Consider the following 19,260-nt stretch of genomic DNA (forward strand, 5'->3'; position numbering starts at 1 on the left):
ACAATCATCTAATTGTAAATAACTAAAATTCTGTCACATGTTCCCAAACTTAGTTACTTTAAAATTGTCTTAATATGCATCCATCACATTACATTGTACCACACTAATAATATAATGTATCTGCTTGTGTTACTTGAGTATATTGTTTCGTTACATTTACAGAAATATAATAACAATGTTATTTTGACTAATTTTGTGCTCTTCTGCTTGTTAAAATTTGTTTACCTGCTGATTAATGCCAAGTTAATTCTTCAGTAGATAAAATTTGAATTCTTATAAATATGCATGAAAAAGCTTTAAGGAAGTAATCTGAACTTGCCATCAAATACTGAAAATGCGTAACTTATTAGAATTTAAAGTGAAATAGCAAAATATTCCAGTTATTGGAGCTAATAGTGGTAACTGGCATACTTTTATTATTAAAACGTATTTAAAAGAAATTTGTATAGTTTAGTGAATTTAAATTGAGAATTAGTTCCAAGGCCTTTTCAGTGTTTTTCTTAAAATTAATTTAATGCTAATTATTTAAGTCAGAGCAGGATGATTTCAAAAAAGTATTTACCACACTAGCTTTGGCCACCGTGAATCTGTGTGATCATAAAAAATATATTACTAGTGATGAAATTTGGGTTTTTAATTTTTTTTAAGTTACTAAATATATTTCAGGTCTGACCTCAACATGAACTTTCATTGTTAAATTTTGGTCTTAGGGCTCTTTCAAAAAGTTAAAAAAAAAAAAAAAAAAAAGTCCTATTATATCTGAAATATATGCCTTAAATCAGCTGCATATATTGTTTCTGGGGGTTAATCAGAAAGAGGCATTTAATTGCATAGATATTACACAACGTTAGTTGGAAAATCGTGAAAAGATTTGGAGAAAGTGTCAGAATGGTAGAGTAAAATGATTGTTGATTTAAGATTAGACATTAAAAAGGAAACAAAATTTTAATTGTACTAATATTTATATCTTCTTTTCTAATGCCAAATTATTAATGTCTAATCATTGATTTTTATTTGAGTAGAATAAGTTCCTTACTAAGTAAATTGTCAATTACAATTAAATAATAGTGATTTGAAAAAGATTTCAAAAATCTAGTGACAACTGATACATCTCTACTACTTTAAATTGTGCTGTGTGTTTTAGGTGTTTGTGAAATGTCATTTTGATTATAATCCATACAATGATAACCTGATACCCTGCAAAGAAGCAGGATTGAAGTTTTCAAAAGGAGAAATTCTTCAAATTGTAAACAGAGAAGATCCAAACTGGTGGCAGGTTAGTATGCTTCTCATAATTTCCTCAGCTGCTTTTTTATTTTCAATCTTAGATCTGGCCAATATCTGAATACTCAGAAAGAAGGTATTAGCATTTGTTTAAATCATTTTTCCTGCATGAACAGCTCCTGCTTCATGGCTGCTAATTTTGTGGACAGAAGAGCAAATTGAGAGGGAATTTGTGAGTAACTGTTAATGCAGAATTAACTAGCCTATGGAGGTATTCTGTTGGTTTAGGGATTAGAACAGTTGGTTCTTCACATGAGTGATTGCGGTCAAATATGGCATTGGGCAAGAACAATGCACTTGGGGTCATCCCTTCTCAGTGTTCGTTGTTTGTTTAATCTAGAAGTCTTTTATTATGTGTATAGTAGTGTCTCTATATTGTCTCCCTCTATATACATTCATGGCAAATAAAAAATACTTTATTAGGCTCTTACGTCTGTTTCCCCACCTCTTCTCAGTTACTGAGAAATGAAGGTTTGCTTTATGATTAGTGTTAGTTGGTCTTGGATTGAAATCTGTGTATATGGAAAGGAATATATGTTATCACTGTATTTTCCTCCACTTCATTTTCTAAAGATCTCTGCAATCATGTTTTGTTTACTTTCCCCATAGTACAGCTTTCAGGAATCTCTAACAGCAGAATTAAATCTGTTTTTGTAATTGTTTACACTGGCTAATACCCACAGTATTCAGAGCTAGAGAAACTGACAAAGTCTAAAATCCCTTAAACTGTCAGAACAAGTGAGATTCTCATTTAAAAGCAAGGTGTAAGAAGAAAGGACCCAGAACCCAGCCCTAACTCTAAATTAAATGGAAGTATTAGTAACTCACGTTAGCTCTGTAAAGTTATATTGACTTCTAAGGAGGAATGAATGACAAGAATGAGAACAATCCCACTAATGTGTCCTTAAATTTAAATTAAGATATTATTATGTACAAGTGCATTTTGCAGTGAGAGAACTAAAAAATAGGTAAATTAAACAGAATCCATGATCTCTAGAGGTTTCCACTGAATTTCTTAGAACTCTCATCAAAAAACTTTTTCTGTGGCTGTTTCCTTTATTCAACTTTTCCAGGAAATTTTTCTCTTTTACTCCTTTCTGTGAATGTTATCTCTTAGTTCTGTTTTTCATCCTATCACCATTATTTCAGTCTTTTCCTGCATTTAGTGATCTGTTACTTTAATTCTGTTTTTTAGGATTCTAATGGCTAAAAATGATACCAGATTTTTCAATGCAAGTTGTAAAGATAAAAGACCCTAACTTTGTGGAATATAAGCCATTAGTAGCCAGTTCTTTAGCCACTATTTTAAAACAGCACATTTTTGGATTTCAAAATTCAGTTTCTTGACAGTAGATGTAATTTTACCTATTTTAAACTTAGGATATTCAGATTCTGTCTCTCTAGTAGGCCTAAGGTTGACAGTAAATACCTTACTAATGGTGCTAATGAAACGTCCTTTTAACACATAAAAATTATTATTCCTTTTCATTTGCTGACTAATTTAGCATTATAAATAAAAAGTTGTAGTAATGTAAAGATCCTTCCTTTAAACTTTTGCATTTTGGTCCCAGAATTTCGACACCAAATGGCAGATTGAGCAGGTGCCAGTTGATTCCTTAGCACTAAAATGTTTAAGTATCGTTAACTGACAATGCCATGGATTTAAATCTCAGGGTCAGTTTTGAAGAGCAAATGCAGTATATTTTTACTATTACTTGTCCTACTTATTAGAATATGGTCTCAAGGTTTGGTCACTGAGATATACAATTCATTAATTTGATTCTAGGCTAGCCATGTAAAAGAGGGAGGAAGCGCTGGTCTCATTCCAAGCCAGTTCCTGGAAGAGAAGAGAAAGGCATTTGTTAGAAGAGACTGGGACAATTCAGGTGATGAGCTCAAAACAGTGTGTAACAAGTAGTCCTTTGTGATCACCTTTCTTTTCCTCTTTTCATCTGAATCAGCAAATAAATTTATTTAAAATGTATCTAATCCATCCCATCTACTTTGTTGTATCTCTCTCAAAAGTAAACTTTTTGATCCCTCTCTGCCACCTGCTGGTATAGTTATCAAAATCAGTGGCTCAACTCACTTCTGCCCCCTTCTGCTCTGTAGGACACAACACTAGAAAGGTAATTCTCCCACCCCTATAGAATACCACAGGGCAGTTTTATTATATTCTGACATACTGTTTTAAGTTATATTTGTCTTGTAACCCTTCAGGACCTTTTTGTGGAACCATAAGTAGCAAAAAAAAGAAAAAGATGATGTATCTCACAACCAGAAATGCAGGTATGTTTTAAATCCCTTTGGAAAGTCCAAGTGAGATAGCTTTAATCATTAATTAATGTGGCATAAACTCTGAATATATAATTTTAAATGAAAGTAATTCAGATTAATACCCAACTGAAAGGGGATGTCACTTGAAAACACGGTACAATATAATATGAAGACATTGTTTAAATCTTGATACTGTATATACTTGTACTGTCACCAGAGTGGTTTGTGGGTTTTTTTGTTTTGTTTTGGGTTTTTTTTTTAGGTATAGTTTACAATAAAATGAATTGGTTAGGATTTATGCTTGTATTAATGAAGGAACAGTATTAATACTATTTATTTCATAGAACCTTGAATGGTAATTTTTATATCATTTCTAAAGAAATGCCTTGATGAAGATACTAAAAGAGATGATTAAGAGCAGCTATATCTTGCCTTAACATTGTCCATGATAGTTTTGGGAAAATAACACTGGACCAAACAAATCTTAATCTGATCTAGTAGGATTCTCTCTTAAATCTTTTAGACTAAAAAAAAGGTAAATATGACAACTACCATAGTTATTCTTTTCAGTTCTAGAGGCTGACAGGCACAAAATGCAGCTCTTTGAATGAGAAAGCCTTCTGAAAGGAATTGACAATTTTAAAATACTTTATAGACTTCAGAGCTGCCTCTACACTTGTAATAAAACTAGCACACTATAACGGAAATAATAAAATAAGGGGAAAATAGACTTTCCCTTAATGTTGTTGTAATCTGTGGAGAAATTATGCAAAGAAAGAGTTACTATTAAGATAATCACCTAAGGAGGAAGTGTTATTACTGCAGATTGAGAGTTATAACTAATAACAGGTAATATACTATTTCAAACCCACTTTGGCCTTATTATTCATTATATATGAATTATATATGAAGGATATATATACTTTACAGCTTTCTTGCAAAATAGAAAGCTTGCTCACTAAGATTTAATTTTGGAATGTGTTTTGACAAAATAGTTTGGCTCCAACATTTTAAATATAAATTCAGAATCTTAAAATTTAGTTGTCAGCATGTTCAAATACATTTATTTAATCAAACTGGTATTTGCTAACTCAGCATGCAGTATTTATTCATTTATACTATTGGATGGGCATACTCATTCTATGGGACTTACTGAAGCAGTCACACTAGGTGTACTGCCATCTTTTTTATATCTGATATACACTAGTTGGCTGAACAAATTACATAAGCTAATTTGTAATTTGATTATATATATTAAAGGAATTATTTCTAGTGATGAATTGATAAGGTTTAAGTGGATAGAATATGTGATGAAGGTAAAGCACAGGTATTTTCTAGCTTAGACAAATTTTTGAGAGCAAATAGATGGAAACAGATGTTTAAATCAAGATATAAAATAGTTTATTGTACTTTACCAATATAAAAATGATTTTTAAAACTATTTTAAAAATGAATTTATGAAAACAAATCTCTAGTGAGTATAATTCAAGTGATATTTACCTATCCAACAACTAAGCCCTTATTGAACAGAATTGCAGAAGTTTTTCATCCATCTGAAAGATAACTGAATATGATGATTTTCCATTTCCTTTTATATTTAGAATTTGATCGTCATGAAATCCAGATATATGAGGAGGTAGCCAAAATGCCTCCCTTCCAGAGAAAGACATTAGTATTGATAGGCGCTCAAGGTGTGGGACGAAGAAGCTTGAAAAACAGGTTCATAGTGTTGAATCCCACTAGATTTGGAACTACAGTGCCATGTAAGTTTTCTTTGCTGTTTAATTGAAGTCAAAGAGTAGGGTAGGACAGATTATTATTTTTATTCCCGAAGGGTTTTTTTTATTTATTTTTTTTTTTATTCATAGAAACAGAGAGAGAGAGGCAGAGACACAGGCAGAGGGAGAAGTGGGCTCCGTGCAGCGAGCCTGACATGGGACTTGATCCCGGGTCTCCACTATCATGCTCCTGGCCGCAGGCGGCGCTAAACCGCTGCGCCACTGGGGCTGCCCTCCCGAAGAATTTTTGAATATGCCAGTGAAAATAAACAAGTAGAAGATCCTAAAAAACTCAGTGACTCTACAGCTTTCTTGAAATAGTTAATAGTTAAGTCCTGTCAGCTTGTTGCCCAGTGGGAGTTGCTTCTCCAAACTTTTTAATCCAGAAATGGTAGTTAAATGCAAGTATTAGGAGTTTTAGCAGAATCATTATTAACTTTGTATTTTGTACAACTGATGTTTATGTGAAAAGTTATATTTTTTAACCCATTTTAGCCAAAAGAGGGAAACCTGCTGAATCCTCAGACCGCCCCCCCCCCCAATGTGGCCATCCCTTTGTGAATTTTGTGCATTCTCCCTTGTAGCTCTGTCCTACAAGATCATAAACCTGATTTTTGATAGCACATCAACAGTGATTCATCTTCCTGAAGCATTAATTAAGGTCACAAAGGTTGACATAAAATAAAAATAATAGGGATGGGAAGCCTAACTATTAAGTGAACTAAACATTCATTTTATGATCTTTACATTCTTTCCATATTTGCATATTTATGTGGAAAATTAAGCAGTAATGTCAGAAGTATACCTGATAAGAATAGATCACATCAAGAAGTTAGATGATGTCATAAACTTGTTATGAAGCCTAAAGCACATTTGTCTTTATTTTGTAAACGTATGGGCCTTTGCATATGGGAATTTACATGCTTTCTCCCCTGAACAATGCAGGAGACAAGCCAGCGTTGCCCTTATAACTCCCCTTTCTGTGTTTCTTCTATTGCTGACCGAGCCCCTTTTTAATTAATATACCTATTTCTTTAGGTATAGTAATGCCATTAAGCCATTCTGAATTAATTCTTAGCCTAATGTCACTCCATCTCTTTTAGGTGAATTTTAATGTTTCTCTGCTTTCATCTGGTATTTCAAGGTTTTATTTTCAGTGAGTAATCTTATTGCTAAAATTCTTAGGGTTTGGTTGGAGGAGTAATAACCATGTGTTATTTGTAATCTCTTCATGGTAAGGCCTTGGATTCCATTGTAGGCACTGCAAGTCACTAAATTCAGACAAATACTGGTTAAATAGTTAAGAAAATAAAAACCTCTCTATGACCTAAGTATTTTAAGTATTTTAAAGTATTTTGTTTCTCATTTTATCAACTTAATACGTGTACAGTATTTTAATCAAGTAGTTCTTAAAGTTATGTAAATAGAAAAATTAACTGCCTGTGTTGCTTTGGCCTACTTACCAGAAAGAGTTGCTTTTCATGTTTGTTGCTATTTATTTGGTAGTCTTTCATATTTCTTAATAATGTCCTCATTCTGCAATTTCTTGCTTTATCCAATATAAGCTTTATCTTTTCCCACTGACTCACTTCCCAATATAAAAATAAGTCTGGTTTCAGTTCATTGAATTTTACTTTCTTAAACAGCTTCTCCCTCTCCTTCCTTCCATTCAGCAATTGCTGGAGTTCCTTTTTTCTTCCTGTCTTTCCTTGATTTTATGTGTGTATGTGTGTAATTTTTTTTTAAACCAAACTCTCATCCAGTAAGTCATGTTTGTTTTCTTGGAGACCTCTGTCTCAAGAACCATAGACCTTCCTGCTTCAACGAAGATGAGATGCTCTCTGTTCTGTCTGTGCTGCTGTTGACATGGGAGTGTTTCCTTTTGTTGCTCCCCTGGGTTCACAGTAGCCTTATTTTGCTGGGACATATCCTTTTGTAACCTTTAAGAAATGGTGTATGAGGTATAATTTCTTTATCTTTGTATTTGAAGATGTATATTTTCTGTCCTATATTTGATTGATTGCTTAACCAAGAATAGAAATTCGAGATTGTAAAACTCAAAAGATGTTACTCATGAATCCAGTTTTTTTGATGCCACTGCCTTTGTAATCCTTGTTCTTTCATACATGACCTTATTTTTTTTGCACAGACATTCAAGGTCTTTTGTTTGTTTCACTTTGTTGTTTTTCAATATTTTAAAATTTAATAATGGTATTCCTTTGTGTACATCTTTTTTTAATTCATTGTGCTGATGACTAGTGGACTCTTCAGACTAGAGTCTCATGTCCCTCAATTCTGAGAAATTGTTACTTCTTGGATGATTTCTCCATGTTCTCTCTGTTCACTTTTTGTAGAATCTGTTAGCCGGATGTTAAACATCCTGGATTCAGCTTCTCAATGTCTCTCTCTGTCTCTCTTTTTCAAATCATGTTGTCTATCCCTTTTTTTTTTTATCCTACTCTCTAAACAATTACCTTGAGTTTTTCATTTTCTATTCCATTGTTGTTTTATCATGAGTAATCCTATTTTTCATTTTAGGATTTTCTGTTTATTGGTTGTTTTTTCCACAGCATTGTTATTTGTGGGGGCTATATCTTAATGTATCTTTAAGAATAGTACATAGTATATCTTTCTTTAGGTTTTTGTCTATAGCTAAATTACCTCTACTTTCCTCTGGGTTATTTTTTCTGTTTGTGGTATGTTTGTACGTATTTTCCCTTTTATGCTAGAGGATTTCTTTCTTTTATGTACTGATCCTTGGCGGTACATTCATACCTAAAAGTAAGTGTAATAACTGATTGGAAGCTCTGTGTACTTGAACAGATCTGGGTAATTGGCTGAGCTTTATTATATGAGATAGGCAAGGAGAGATCTGTTTTGTTGAAGGAACCAAAAAGTTGGCATAAGATATTTTTGAGGGCACACCTGGAAGGCTCAGTGATGGAGTGTCTGCCTTGCTCAGGTCATGATTTTGGGATCGAGTCCTGCATTGGGCTCCCTGAAGGGAGCCTGCTTCTCCCTCTGCCTATATCTCTGCCTCCTTCTCTCTGCTTCTCTCATGAATAAATAAAATCTTTAAAGTATATATATATTTTTTTGAGGGGAGCTGTTAAATTTTCCAGAGAAGAGTTTTCAGATATCCCTCCTGCTGATACTGTTCTCTAACAAGATGGAGAGAGAAGATATGGATTAACCTGCTCCATATCCATAATTACACCCCCACCTCCAGTTTTCAGCTTCTTGCTTCAAAGTCCTAAATCTCTTTAGTGTTCTGGGGATAAAGTGGTCCAATTCTCATCCATAACTCTCTAACGCTTTATTCTTATTCTTCCTTAATTTCTTTCAGTAATATTTGTAGTTCTCAGTGTACAAGTCATATGCTTTTTTTTTGTCAAATTTATTCCTAAGTATATGTTTTCCTAATTTCCTTTGCAGATTGTTCATTATAAATGTATAACCTTGCTGAATTTATTTGTTGTAATTTTTTTTGCAAATTTCTCAGATTTTTTATATATAAGATCATACTATGTACAAATAGAGATAGTTTTCCTTATTCCTTTAAACTGGGTTCCATTTATTTCTTTTTATTATCTAATTGCCCTGATTAGAACCTCCAGTGCAGCATGGAATAGAAGTGACAAAAGTGGACATCCTTGTCTTGTTCATGGTGTTAGATAACTTATTCAGTCTTTTATCACTAAGCATGATGTTAGCTGTGGAGTTTTTGTAGATAATCTTCCATCAGGTTGGAGAAATTCTCTTCTATTCCTAGTTCATTGACTTTTTATCCTGAGAAGGTACTGGATTTTGCCAAATATTTTTTCTTTATTGAGACAATAACATGATTTTTTTATTCTTTTACAATAATTGTGTTCCTGTGGTAAATCCCATTTAGTTATGGTGTATGAACCTTTTGATATGCTTCTAGAATCAATGTGCTAATATTTGTTGAATATTTGTGCAGCTGTAGATAAGAGACACTAGTCCATAGGTTTCATTTCTTATTTTAGCTAATGTTGATAATAGTGATAGTACTAGACTCATAGATTGAATTGGGAGGTATTCTTTTCACTTATGTTTTTTTGGAGGAGTTTGTAAAGGATAGATGGTTTAGTCTTCTTTAAATGTTTCATAGTTTACCCTTGAAAGCATCCAATCCCAGGACCGTTTTTGTAGGAGGTTTTGATTACTGATTCAATCTTGTTATAAGTCTGCTGGGGTTTTCTGTTTCTTTTTAATGAGTTTCAGAATTTCTGCAGCACCTATGGTAATATCCCCTCTTTTATTTCTGATTTTAGTAATTTGAGTCCTTGCTCTTCTTTTCTTGGTCAGTTTACCTTTTAAAGGTCTGTCAATTTTGGTGTTCTTTAAAAAACTAACATTTGCTTTTTTTGATTTTCTGTATTGGTTTTCTATTCTCCATTTCATTAATTTCTGTGATAGTCCTATTTCCTTTTTGTTTTGGGTTATGTTTGCTATTTTTCCATTTTCTTTGGGTAGAATGTTAAATTATTGGATTGAAATCTTCATTTTTAATAGGCATTTGCAGTTGTAAATTTCCTTAGAAGCAACTGCTTCAGCTGCATCTCATAAGTTTTTGTATTGTGGTTTTTGTTTTCATTCATCTCAAAATATTTTTCTAATTACATTTATGATTTCTATTTGACCCATTGGTTGTTTAGGAGCGTATTGTTCAATTTCCTCATATTTTTTTTAATTTCCCAGATTTCTTCTGTTACTGATTTCTAATTCATTCCATTGTGGTCAGGGAACATTATATGAATTTACTCTTATTAAATTCTCTGGGACTTGCTTTATAACCTCAGATAAGATCCATTTTGGAGAATGTTCCAGGTATACTTAGGAAGGATATGTATTCTGTCATTGGGTGGAGTCTTCTATAGAGGTCTGTTAGGTCTAGTTGGCTTATAGTACTGGTCAAGCCTTTTATTTCCTTGTTGATCTCCTATTTGTTTTATCCATTATTTGAAACTGTAAAGTGTGTTATTGAAGTCTTCAAATACTATTGTTGACTGAACTATTGCTCCCTTCAATTCTGTCAGTTTTTGCAGCATGTGTTTTGGGAATTCTGTTGTTAGATGTATATATGTTTGTACTTTTAAAATCATTTTGATAGATTGACACTTTTATCATTATAAAATGTTCTTTGTCTCTAGTAATAAAGATTGCATTTATTTATTCATGAGAGACAGAGAGAGGCAGAGACATAGGCAAAAGGAGAAGCAGGCTCCCTGCAGGGGTCCTGGTGTGGGATTTGATCCCAGGACCCCAGGATCACAACCTGAGCCAAAGAGAGATGCTCAGCCACTAAGCCACCCAGGTGCCCCAACGGTTTTTGTCTTTTTTATTTTGTATAATATATATATATATTTCCACTCCAGGTCTATTTGTGTTACTGTTTGTATGGGGTATTTTTCAGTCCTTTTACTTTCAACCTACTGATGTCTTTGAATCTAAAGTATGTAGTTTAGGGACAGCATATAGTTGGATCATGGTTGCTTGTTTGTTTGTTTAAATCCATTCTACCAGTCTCTCTGCCTTTTAATTAGAGTCTTTTATCCACTTAATGTAAATGTCCCTCACCATGCGTTTACTTGATTGTTTCCCCGTGATTAGGTTAAAATCAGGCATTATTAGAAAAATATAAAATCATGTTTTATCCTTCTCTGAATGTTACATAGTAGGTACATCTTGTCAGTTTGCCCCATTACTGATGATGTTAACTTTGATTATTGATTTAGGTCATGTCTGATAGATTTCTTTACTATAAAAGGTAACTTTCATTTGTCATTAATAAGTAATCTGTTCAAAGATACTTTGAAACTGTAAGTATTGTCCTCAACAAACTTTTACCAAATTGTTTTAGAATCCATCAATAATTTATTAATTTAAAATCTTTTCCTGAATTTGGGTAAACAACTACCAGCCCAATAAAATCCTTTCTCATATTTTGGAATACACATTCATTTCCTAGAATCCTTGCCGTTAGGGTTGACTAATTTGTTTCTGGCAAGTAGGTAACTAAGTGGTTTGTTGGATGACTGAGCTCTTTGGGAGTACAAACAGCAAAGAGAAGAGCTTTATTTTCACCCAGTCACTGATTTCATCCATGCATTTCATGCACTGATTTCATGCACTGATTTCATCCATCACATCTTCTTTTCCTTCAGCCCCCTGGAAGATTCTGTAACTTTCTCATCTCTTTCAGTTAAGAGAACTGTGTTATTTTGCTAAATAAGACTTGTATTTTGAGTGCTTAAAAAAAGGCTACTCCAATTCAAAACTTCAGTGTTGCATCCAGTTCACTGTCTCTCCCTTTCTCACAGATCATTCCTGATCCTTGGCTTAGGTCCTATATTGTAAGGAGAAAAGTGTAGTTTGTTTTATTATTCTCCCTTCACATCCTGCTCTGCTACTTCTCTTTTTCAAAGGCAGGGCAGGAAGAAGTGGGGATAAAGGGCTGTCATGTAAAATCTTGCCTTTTGGAGACTGGAATTCTGTATGTCACAAATGTCCAAATACTGTCTCTTCATTGAGGCCTATTTATAGGTAGGTCTTTCTTAGAGATCTCCATACTTTGCCATTCCCTGGCCAAGGTATTATGATCCAGCTGTCCCCTTGAGACCAATGCCAAGCTCCAAACCCATACTTCATATTCTCCTTTGCTTGGTTCTCTACCCTTCGTTCTGTCTTTCTATATAGGATAGCTTCAGAGCAGTTCAAGCCAAGCTATCTTTTGAATACACACACACACACACACACAGCCCACAGGAAACTCATTCTTAGCTTTGCCAAACAGTGGAAGTATTAATCACCCCACTGCTACAATATGTCATCATGGGCTTCTGGGATTATCCAGGGAGAATCATTTTACCATGGAGTAAAGAAGAAAATAAAGCATTCTACCCTGAACCTACAATTGTTAGCCTCAGTGACTCCTTTCTGAGTATAAATAAGATAGAGGTAGTAGACAGATGATCCTGGGATAAAGTTGGCCATTTTGTAGTAAACTCTGAATGAGGAGGCTCTAAATCCTTGGCATTTTAGCTTCTATTTGGGACTTCAGAGGGATACTGTGAGACTGGAAAAAAAAAATCTTATTCAACATTCTCTTTATAAATATAGTGAACACAATTAAAATAGCTTCTAATTACAGAATTATATTCTAATTACAGAATCCTTATACTATTATATAATTTATATTATTTATATAAAAATTTGCATACTTTTTCTCCTACTTAACACACTGGTCTTTCTTTTCTTCAGATTCTTCAAACTTATCATTCACACCTTTTTGTTCTTAATGGTCCCTCAGCATGGAACCCTACCTCCCAAATCTTTAGATGCTTAAATTTTGTTTTGTACTCAGATCTCACCTTTTTGTAGGCCTCTGCTGGCCATTCCATCTAAAGTAGCCCCCCCCCCACTACCTAGTAGTTATGTTTTAGCACTTAAATTCTTGTTTTTTATTTGACTACTCCCCTATCTCCACATTCAAGACTATGTACCATGAGAACAGAGAGCTGCTCTGTCTTTTGTTCTGCTTAGACCCAGAATGTAAACTAGGATTTGGCACATCATATATGCCCAAGAAATACTTAATGAATAAATGAATGAACATTATATCGTGAGCTTTTTCTTCACAAGACATTGTCTCATTATATATTTTTTATGTAAATAAGTCAGTCGGAGAAGGACAAACATTATATGGTCTCATCCATTTGGGGAATATAAAAAATAGTGAAAGGGAATAAAGGGGAAAGGAGAAAAAATGAGTGGGAAATATCAGAAAGGCAGGCAGAACATGAAAGACTCCTAACTCTGGGAAACGAACTAGGGGAGGTGGGCGGGGGGTGGGGGTGACTGGGTGATGGGCACTGAGGTGGACATTTGACAGGATGAGCACTGGGTGTTATTCTATATGTTGGCACATTGAACACCAATAAAAAATAAATTTAAATTAAAAAAAAATATTATCCTAATATCCTAAGAGTAGAAAGGAACTTAAATATGTGGCAATATAGTTGTTAGGTTTGGATTTTTGTTTTGTTCTGTTTGACTTTTCACTAGGTAATGAGATTGTAGTTGAAATTCACTTATAAACTAGGGGCAGGCATCCCCAGGTGGCTCAGCGGTTTGGAGCCTGCCTTCGGCCCAGGGTATGATCCTGGAATCCCGGGATCAAGTCCCACATCAGGCTCCCTGCATGGAGCCTGCTTCTCCCTCTGCCTGTCTCTGCCTCTCTCTCTCTCTCTGTGTCTCTCATGAATAAATAAATAAAATCTTTATAAACTAGGGGCATCTGGTGGCTCAGTTAAGCATCTAGCTCTTTTTTTTTTTTTTTAAGATTCTATTTTTTTATTCATGAGAGACCCAGAGAGAATGGAAGAGGCATAGGCAGAGGGAGAAGCAGGCTCCTCACAGGGAGCCCGATGGAGGACTTGATCCCCAGGCCTGGGATCACACCCTGAGCTGAAGGCAGATGCTCAACCACTGAGCCACCCAGGCGTCCCAAACATCTGGCTCTTAATTTCACTCAGGTCACAGTCTCCTGGTTGTGGGGGCAAGCCCTGTGTTGGGCTCTGTGCTCAGTGCAGAGTCTCCTTGAGATACTCTCTCCGTCTCTTTCTTCCCTGCTTATATGTGTGCTCACTCTTTCTACCTCTCTAAATAGATAGATATTTTTTTAATTTACTTGAAAACTAAAAACATTTTGATAATAATTAAGTTTCCCTTAGCATGGAGGTTGTGATGGGGCAGTGTGTGTACCTATACATATTTATTTCAAGCAGCACATTCCCATATATGATTTCATTGTAGAGTTTCACCAAAAAACAGTATTCTTCTAAAATTATATTCACAGATATTGAGCCAGGTCCTACTATGTATTTATTTGGGAAATTTAAAATTGCCTTAGATGTTTTACCATATCACTTCTGGTGAATAATTCCAGAAACCTTAGACATCACACATTTTTTTAATATGAAAAGGCATCATAGCATCTTGAGGATCTTTAAGTTACTTTATAAACTGCTCTCCACATTGTCTGGGATGATCACCCTCAAGGCTGAGCCAGGAAACCACAGAGGAAGAAAAGGAGTCTTCTTATACCTAATGATCTCATTTTTAAATTAGACCCTTATTATTGAGCTTGAATTTGAAGTTCCTTCTGTTCTTATAAAGGCTTTCTTAATGTGCTATGCTTATTACACATAGTCAAAATATTGTCAATTTTTGATCTGGATTACTTTTTAATTGCATGTGCTTAATGATTTCATCAGATATTCTTCATGTATAAGAACTTGATTTTATATATGACCTAGCCTAGATTAAATTAAAGTCTAAACTGGAAAATCACATACACACACACAAATTACTTTTCTTCTTCCAAACTAGTTTAACAAATTGGTAGAGGGTACCTAACTGCATCTTTGCAGCAGTTTAAAAGAGAATATCCTTTCCTGTGCTAGCTAGCCCAAGTTGCAAAGGAGTTGTATATCTCTGTAAGTATTCAGAACTCTAACCTATCAGACAAAAACAATCCTCTAAATTTTGACTTGGTCTATTAACTGTTATTCTCTCAGAAAAAAAATACTGTAGGTTAGAGTAGAGGAAGTTGGTAGAACATAATGACATCAAGTGTGACTAGATCCACCACCAGGGTACAGAACAATTAACATTTCAGAATATCAGTAAGCAGTAAGCTAAAAGAAGGTTTAGTGTTAGGGTGAGGAAAAGGATAGATAATTTGTGGATAAAACTACATTTCAGAAGATTGATAGTACTGACTAAAAATAGAATTTTGCTCACTTGTTGAGTGCTCAATTGTAAAGAAAGAATATAATTGATATTCCTTAAGGAGAAGGGGAATGCTGGTGGCAACTGGAAAAGATCTTCATTTAAAATATACCTCATGCTTAGTAGGACTCCTCCTTAAGAATTTAAATTTAAGGCTCTGCTTCTAGGTTAATATATTTTCAGATTCAAGCTGACTTTATAAAGCACTTTTTTAAAAATATAAATTGTGTGTATTGGGGACTACCTCTTAAAACATTCCTGTAGGTTAGGAGTCAGCAAACTTTTTAATTCAAGAGCTACATAGCAAATATTTTAGATTTTGTGTGCCATCTGGTCTGTCACCACCACTTTACCATTGTAAAATGAATGAAACCATAGGTAATAAAACAAATGAGCCATAGCTATGGTTTAATAATATTTTATTTACAAAAATAAGAAGCAGACCAGATTTGGCCTTAGGTCATAATTTGCCAACCTCTGAACTAAATGGCATTGTGTCTGAAATCTTAGGTACCTTGTGCATTTTGGTATCAATTTTAATATCCTGCATTCTCTTTGTATAAATTCTCAACATTTAGTTACTTCACGGAAACCAAGGGAAGATGAAAAAGATGGCCAGGCATATAAATTTGTGTCACGTTCTGAGATGGAAGCAGATATTAAAGCTGGAAAATATTTGGAACATGGGGAATATGAAGGAAATCTCTATGGAACCAAAATTGATTCTATTCTTGAAGTTGTCCAAACTGGACGAACTTGCATTTTGGATGTCAACCCACAAGTAAGCTGCATGGATTCCAAAGTTGTTTTAAATTTTTAATTCCTGTGAAGTTTTTGTTTGGTTTTATTTTCAAATTTTGAGGGTGCCTCTTTCTCTCTATCACCTGTTGGTAATAGAGAACCTTAATACGCATCCATATCTAGTTAGATAAATCTCTGATCAATAATTAGGCCACAGAGGTTTAGATAACAATAGAACTTGATAGAAGTTTAATATTTACTTGCTCAAGTAATGTGTAAATACACATTAGGAAATATTAATTTTAAAATTTCAACAAAGCTACAACAAAGAATAAAGAATTAAAGTCCCACACCTTCCCAACCAACACACACACACACACACCATTCTCTTCATTCTCATTCCCTATCTCTCTCTCCGACCCCTTCCCACCCCACTATATTCAACCCAACTTCCGTACTCAGAGATAATTATTAATAGTTTGGTATATATCTTTGTCATTTTAGTATGCCTTAAATACAGATATATAGATATATCATTTTATTAGTTTTTTTTTTTTTTTTTTTAAAGAGGATTTTTTTTTTTATTTATTTTATTTATGATAGTCACACAGAGAGAGAGAGAGAGGCAGAGACACAGGCAGAGGGAGAAGCAGGCTCCATGCACCGGGAGCCCGATGTGGGATTCGATCCCGGGTCTCCAGGATCGCGCCCTGGGCCAAAGGCAGGCGCCAAACCGCTGCGCCACCCAGGGATCCCATTTTATTAGTTTTTTATGGGTTTTCTATTTTCCTCTGTTACATAAATAGGAAAATTCTGTATAGATTCTTTAGCTTCAGTTCTTTGTAATTGCTCCATAGTGTTTTGTAGTACAAATGTATATTAATTTATTTAACCACTGTCAGTAGACACAGATTATTTCTGCTTTTTCAATATTAACAGAATTCTACAAGTAACAGAGAAAGCATTTACATTATTCTTGATGATTTTTGGATCATTAAGTTCAATACTTTCCTTTTTCTGAGAATTAAAAGGTAGTATGAGGTCAGAACACAGTTAATGGATCACTATTTTAGGAAAGAAATATATGAAACCAAAAGGATAGAAGGGGGCAAGTATTAAATTACATCCTTAATCCTTAGAGGGCAGATAGACTTTGATTAGTAAGCATTTAGTATAAATTAAAGGGTAACATAATTCAAATTTTAATCCCATATAAGTTAGTTTGTAATTATTCTTCTACACAGGCCCTGAAAGTGCTGAGGACATCCGAATTCATGCCCTATGTTGTATTTATTGCTGCTCCAGAACTAGAGACATTACGTGCCATGCACAAGGCAGTGGTGGATGCTGGTATCACGACTAAGCTTTTGACGGTGAGCAGTTCTTTTTAGGCTGACAATATTATTTTACTCCTAAGATTTTTTTCTTTTTTCTTTCTGGGCATGTTTAATTCTACTCATATTAATGAAATATACTATATATACTATATGATGTATTGCAGAATAAAAATTCATTAGATGTAGCTAGGATTTGGAATATTATGGCTTTTACTTAAAAGTAATCATTCACTTTATTTTAAAACACAAGTTTATTCCTCCTATGTAAATGAAATGGAGCAATATTAAAATATGCATATAAATCCAACTTTCATTTTATCAGTGAGGAAACTGGGCTCCAAGACCATTAACAAGCATATTCATCATAAGGTTTACTACTGGTTGTTAGTTCTGACTTTTAGTTCCTGTTACCTGTTTTCTCTTGTTCTCCTCTCTCTTTTCATCTTTTGGGAAATTTAAAATACATACAAAGGGGAAAAAAATGAGAACTTCCATATTCCCATCACCTAGCTTCAGTAATGTGTGGCCATTTCTGTTTCAATTAGACCTCTCTTCACTTCCGCCCTATCTTGAATTATTTTAAAGCAAATCTTTGATATGTCAACTGCAAATACTTTATCTATCTCTAAAAGATAAAGACTTTTAAAATATAACCATAACACTTAATACAAGAAAATAAGGGCAACTTCTTAATATCAATATACTATCTATATTTGAATTTCTCCAAGATTTATAATTTTTTTACAGTTAATTTGTTCAGATTGGATCCAAACAAGATGAACACGTTGCATTTACTTGATATCTTCTAAATTTCTTTTTTCCCCCCAGCTTAGTTGAGGATAATTGACATATAATAAACTGTACATACCACAAGTGCACAACTTGGTAAGTCTGGGCATATGGATACACCCATAAAAGCTATCACAGGATAATATACATGTCCATCACCTCCAAGGGTGTCCTTGTGCTCCTTCAGGATTCCTCCTTCCCACTGCATCTACTTCTTCCCACACTATTTCTACTTCTTCACACTAATTCTGAAATTACACAGTGTTAATCCTGTTTGTTCTTTTTCAGGTTTCTCCAAGTCTCTACTTAACTTTTTGAATATCTGAAATACAGTTATAATAATATTTTCATGTCATCACGTACTAATTCTGACATTTGTGTCAGTTCTGGATCAGTTTTGACTTGAATGACTTTTCTTCTCACATTGGCCATATTTTCCTGCTGCTTTTCCTAGCAATTTTTTATTAGGTGCAAGACATTGTGAGCTTTTGTTCGAGGATATACTTGTTGAGAGATGGTTTGTTCCTTTCAGGTGTTGCTTTTAAAATGTTATGTAAGACCAGAACAGTTCATAATCTAGGCGCAGTTCTCCATCCTGAGGCAAGACCATTTGAGGACTCTTCCAAATGGCCTGTGCATATTGAAGAGGTCCTGTCCCTGGCTCAGGTTGAATACTTTTCATTTTTTTCTGGTGATTCTTTGGTGGCCTCAGATAGGTTTACACTGCCCTGATTGGTATACGGCTGTATGCTGGAAGAGGGGAAGGTTTGCCAGTCTCTGAAGTTTTCTCTCCATGCTGCTATTTTGTTCAGGTATTCTGTCCTGTGAACTCTTGCCACCCTGGTCTCTGGGGTCTTAGATCTGTCCCAAATTGGAATATTGGGTAGGCTCTTTCTGGGCTCCACCTTGTATACTGCAGCCTAGAAAAGTCTTTCAAGACAGTTGGGTTAGTTTTAGGGCTCTGAGATATCAGTCTTCTGTTGCCTCATGCTCAAGGTCTTAAAAACTGTTTTTCCATACATTTTTTGTTTTCATTATCCAATGGGAGGGTTAGTTTAATTTCTGTTACTACATCTTAGCTGGAAGTAGACATCCCTTTACTCTGTTCTAATCTGTAAATTCTCACTTCCCACCCTCCCCTCTTTTGTAGCCTTCAATTTTAGTTGTTCAAAAAAATGGGTTAGGGCACCTGGGTGGCTCAGTTGATTAAGCTTTTGACTCTTGATTTGGGCTCA

At 34.4% G+C, this 19,260-nt stretch overlaps 1 protein-coding gene across 12 annotated transcripts in view; it reads left to right on the top strand.

Annotated features, from left to right (window-relative positions):
• PALS2 (protein associated with LIN7 2, MAGUK p55 family member) overlaps positions 1-19,260 on the top strand; it is a 197,961-nt gene that overhangs the window by 167,447 nt on the left and 11,254 nt on the right. For 11 of the 12 annotated variants that reach the window (XM_055314735.1, XM_055314737.1, XM_055314739.1 and 8 more), the window contains 6 exons: positions 1,145-1,276; positions 3,071-3,170; positions 3,505-3,573; positions 5,163-5,324; positions 15,737-15,939; positions 17,144-17,272. In XM_055314735.1, coding sequence (XP_055170710.1) covers positions 1,145-1,276; positions 3,071-3,170; positions 3,505-3,573; positions 5,163-5,324; positions 15,737-15,939; positions 17,144-17,272 — 795 coding nt within the window. The remainder of the gene's footprint in view (positions 1-1,144; positions 1,277-3,070; positions 3,171-3,504; positions 3,574-5,162; positions 5,325-15,736; positions 15,940-17,143; positions 17,273-19,260) is intronic. The other variant, XM_055314744.1, reaches the window with a different exon arrangement.

Source organism: Nyctereutes procyonoides, unplaced genomic scaffold (genome assembly GCF_905146905.1).
Source record: "Nyctereutes procyonoides isolate TBG_1078 unplaced genomic scaffold, NYPRO_anot_genome, whole genome shotgun sequence".
Classification (NCBI taxonomy): domain Eukaryota; kingdom Metazoa; phylum Chordata; class Mammalia; order Carnivora; family Canidae; genus Nyctereutes; species Nyctereutes procyonoides.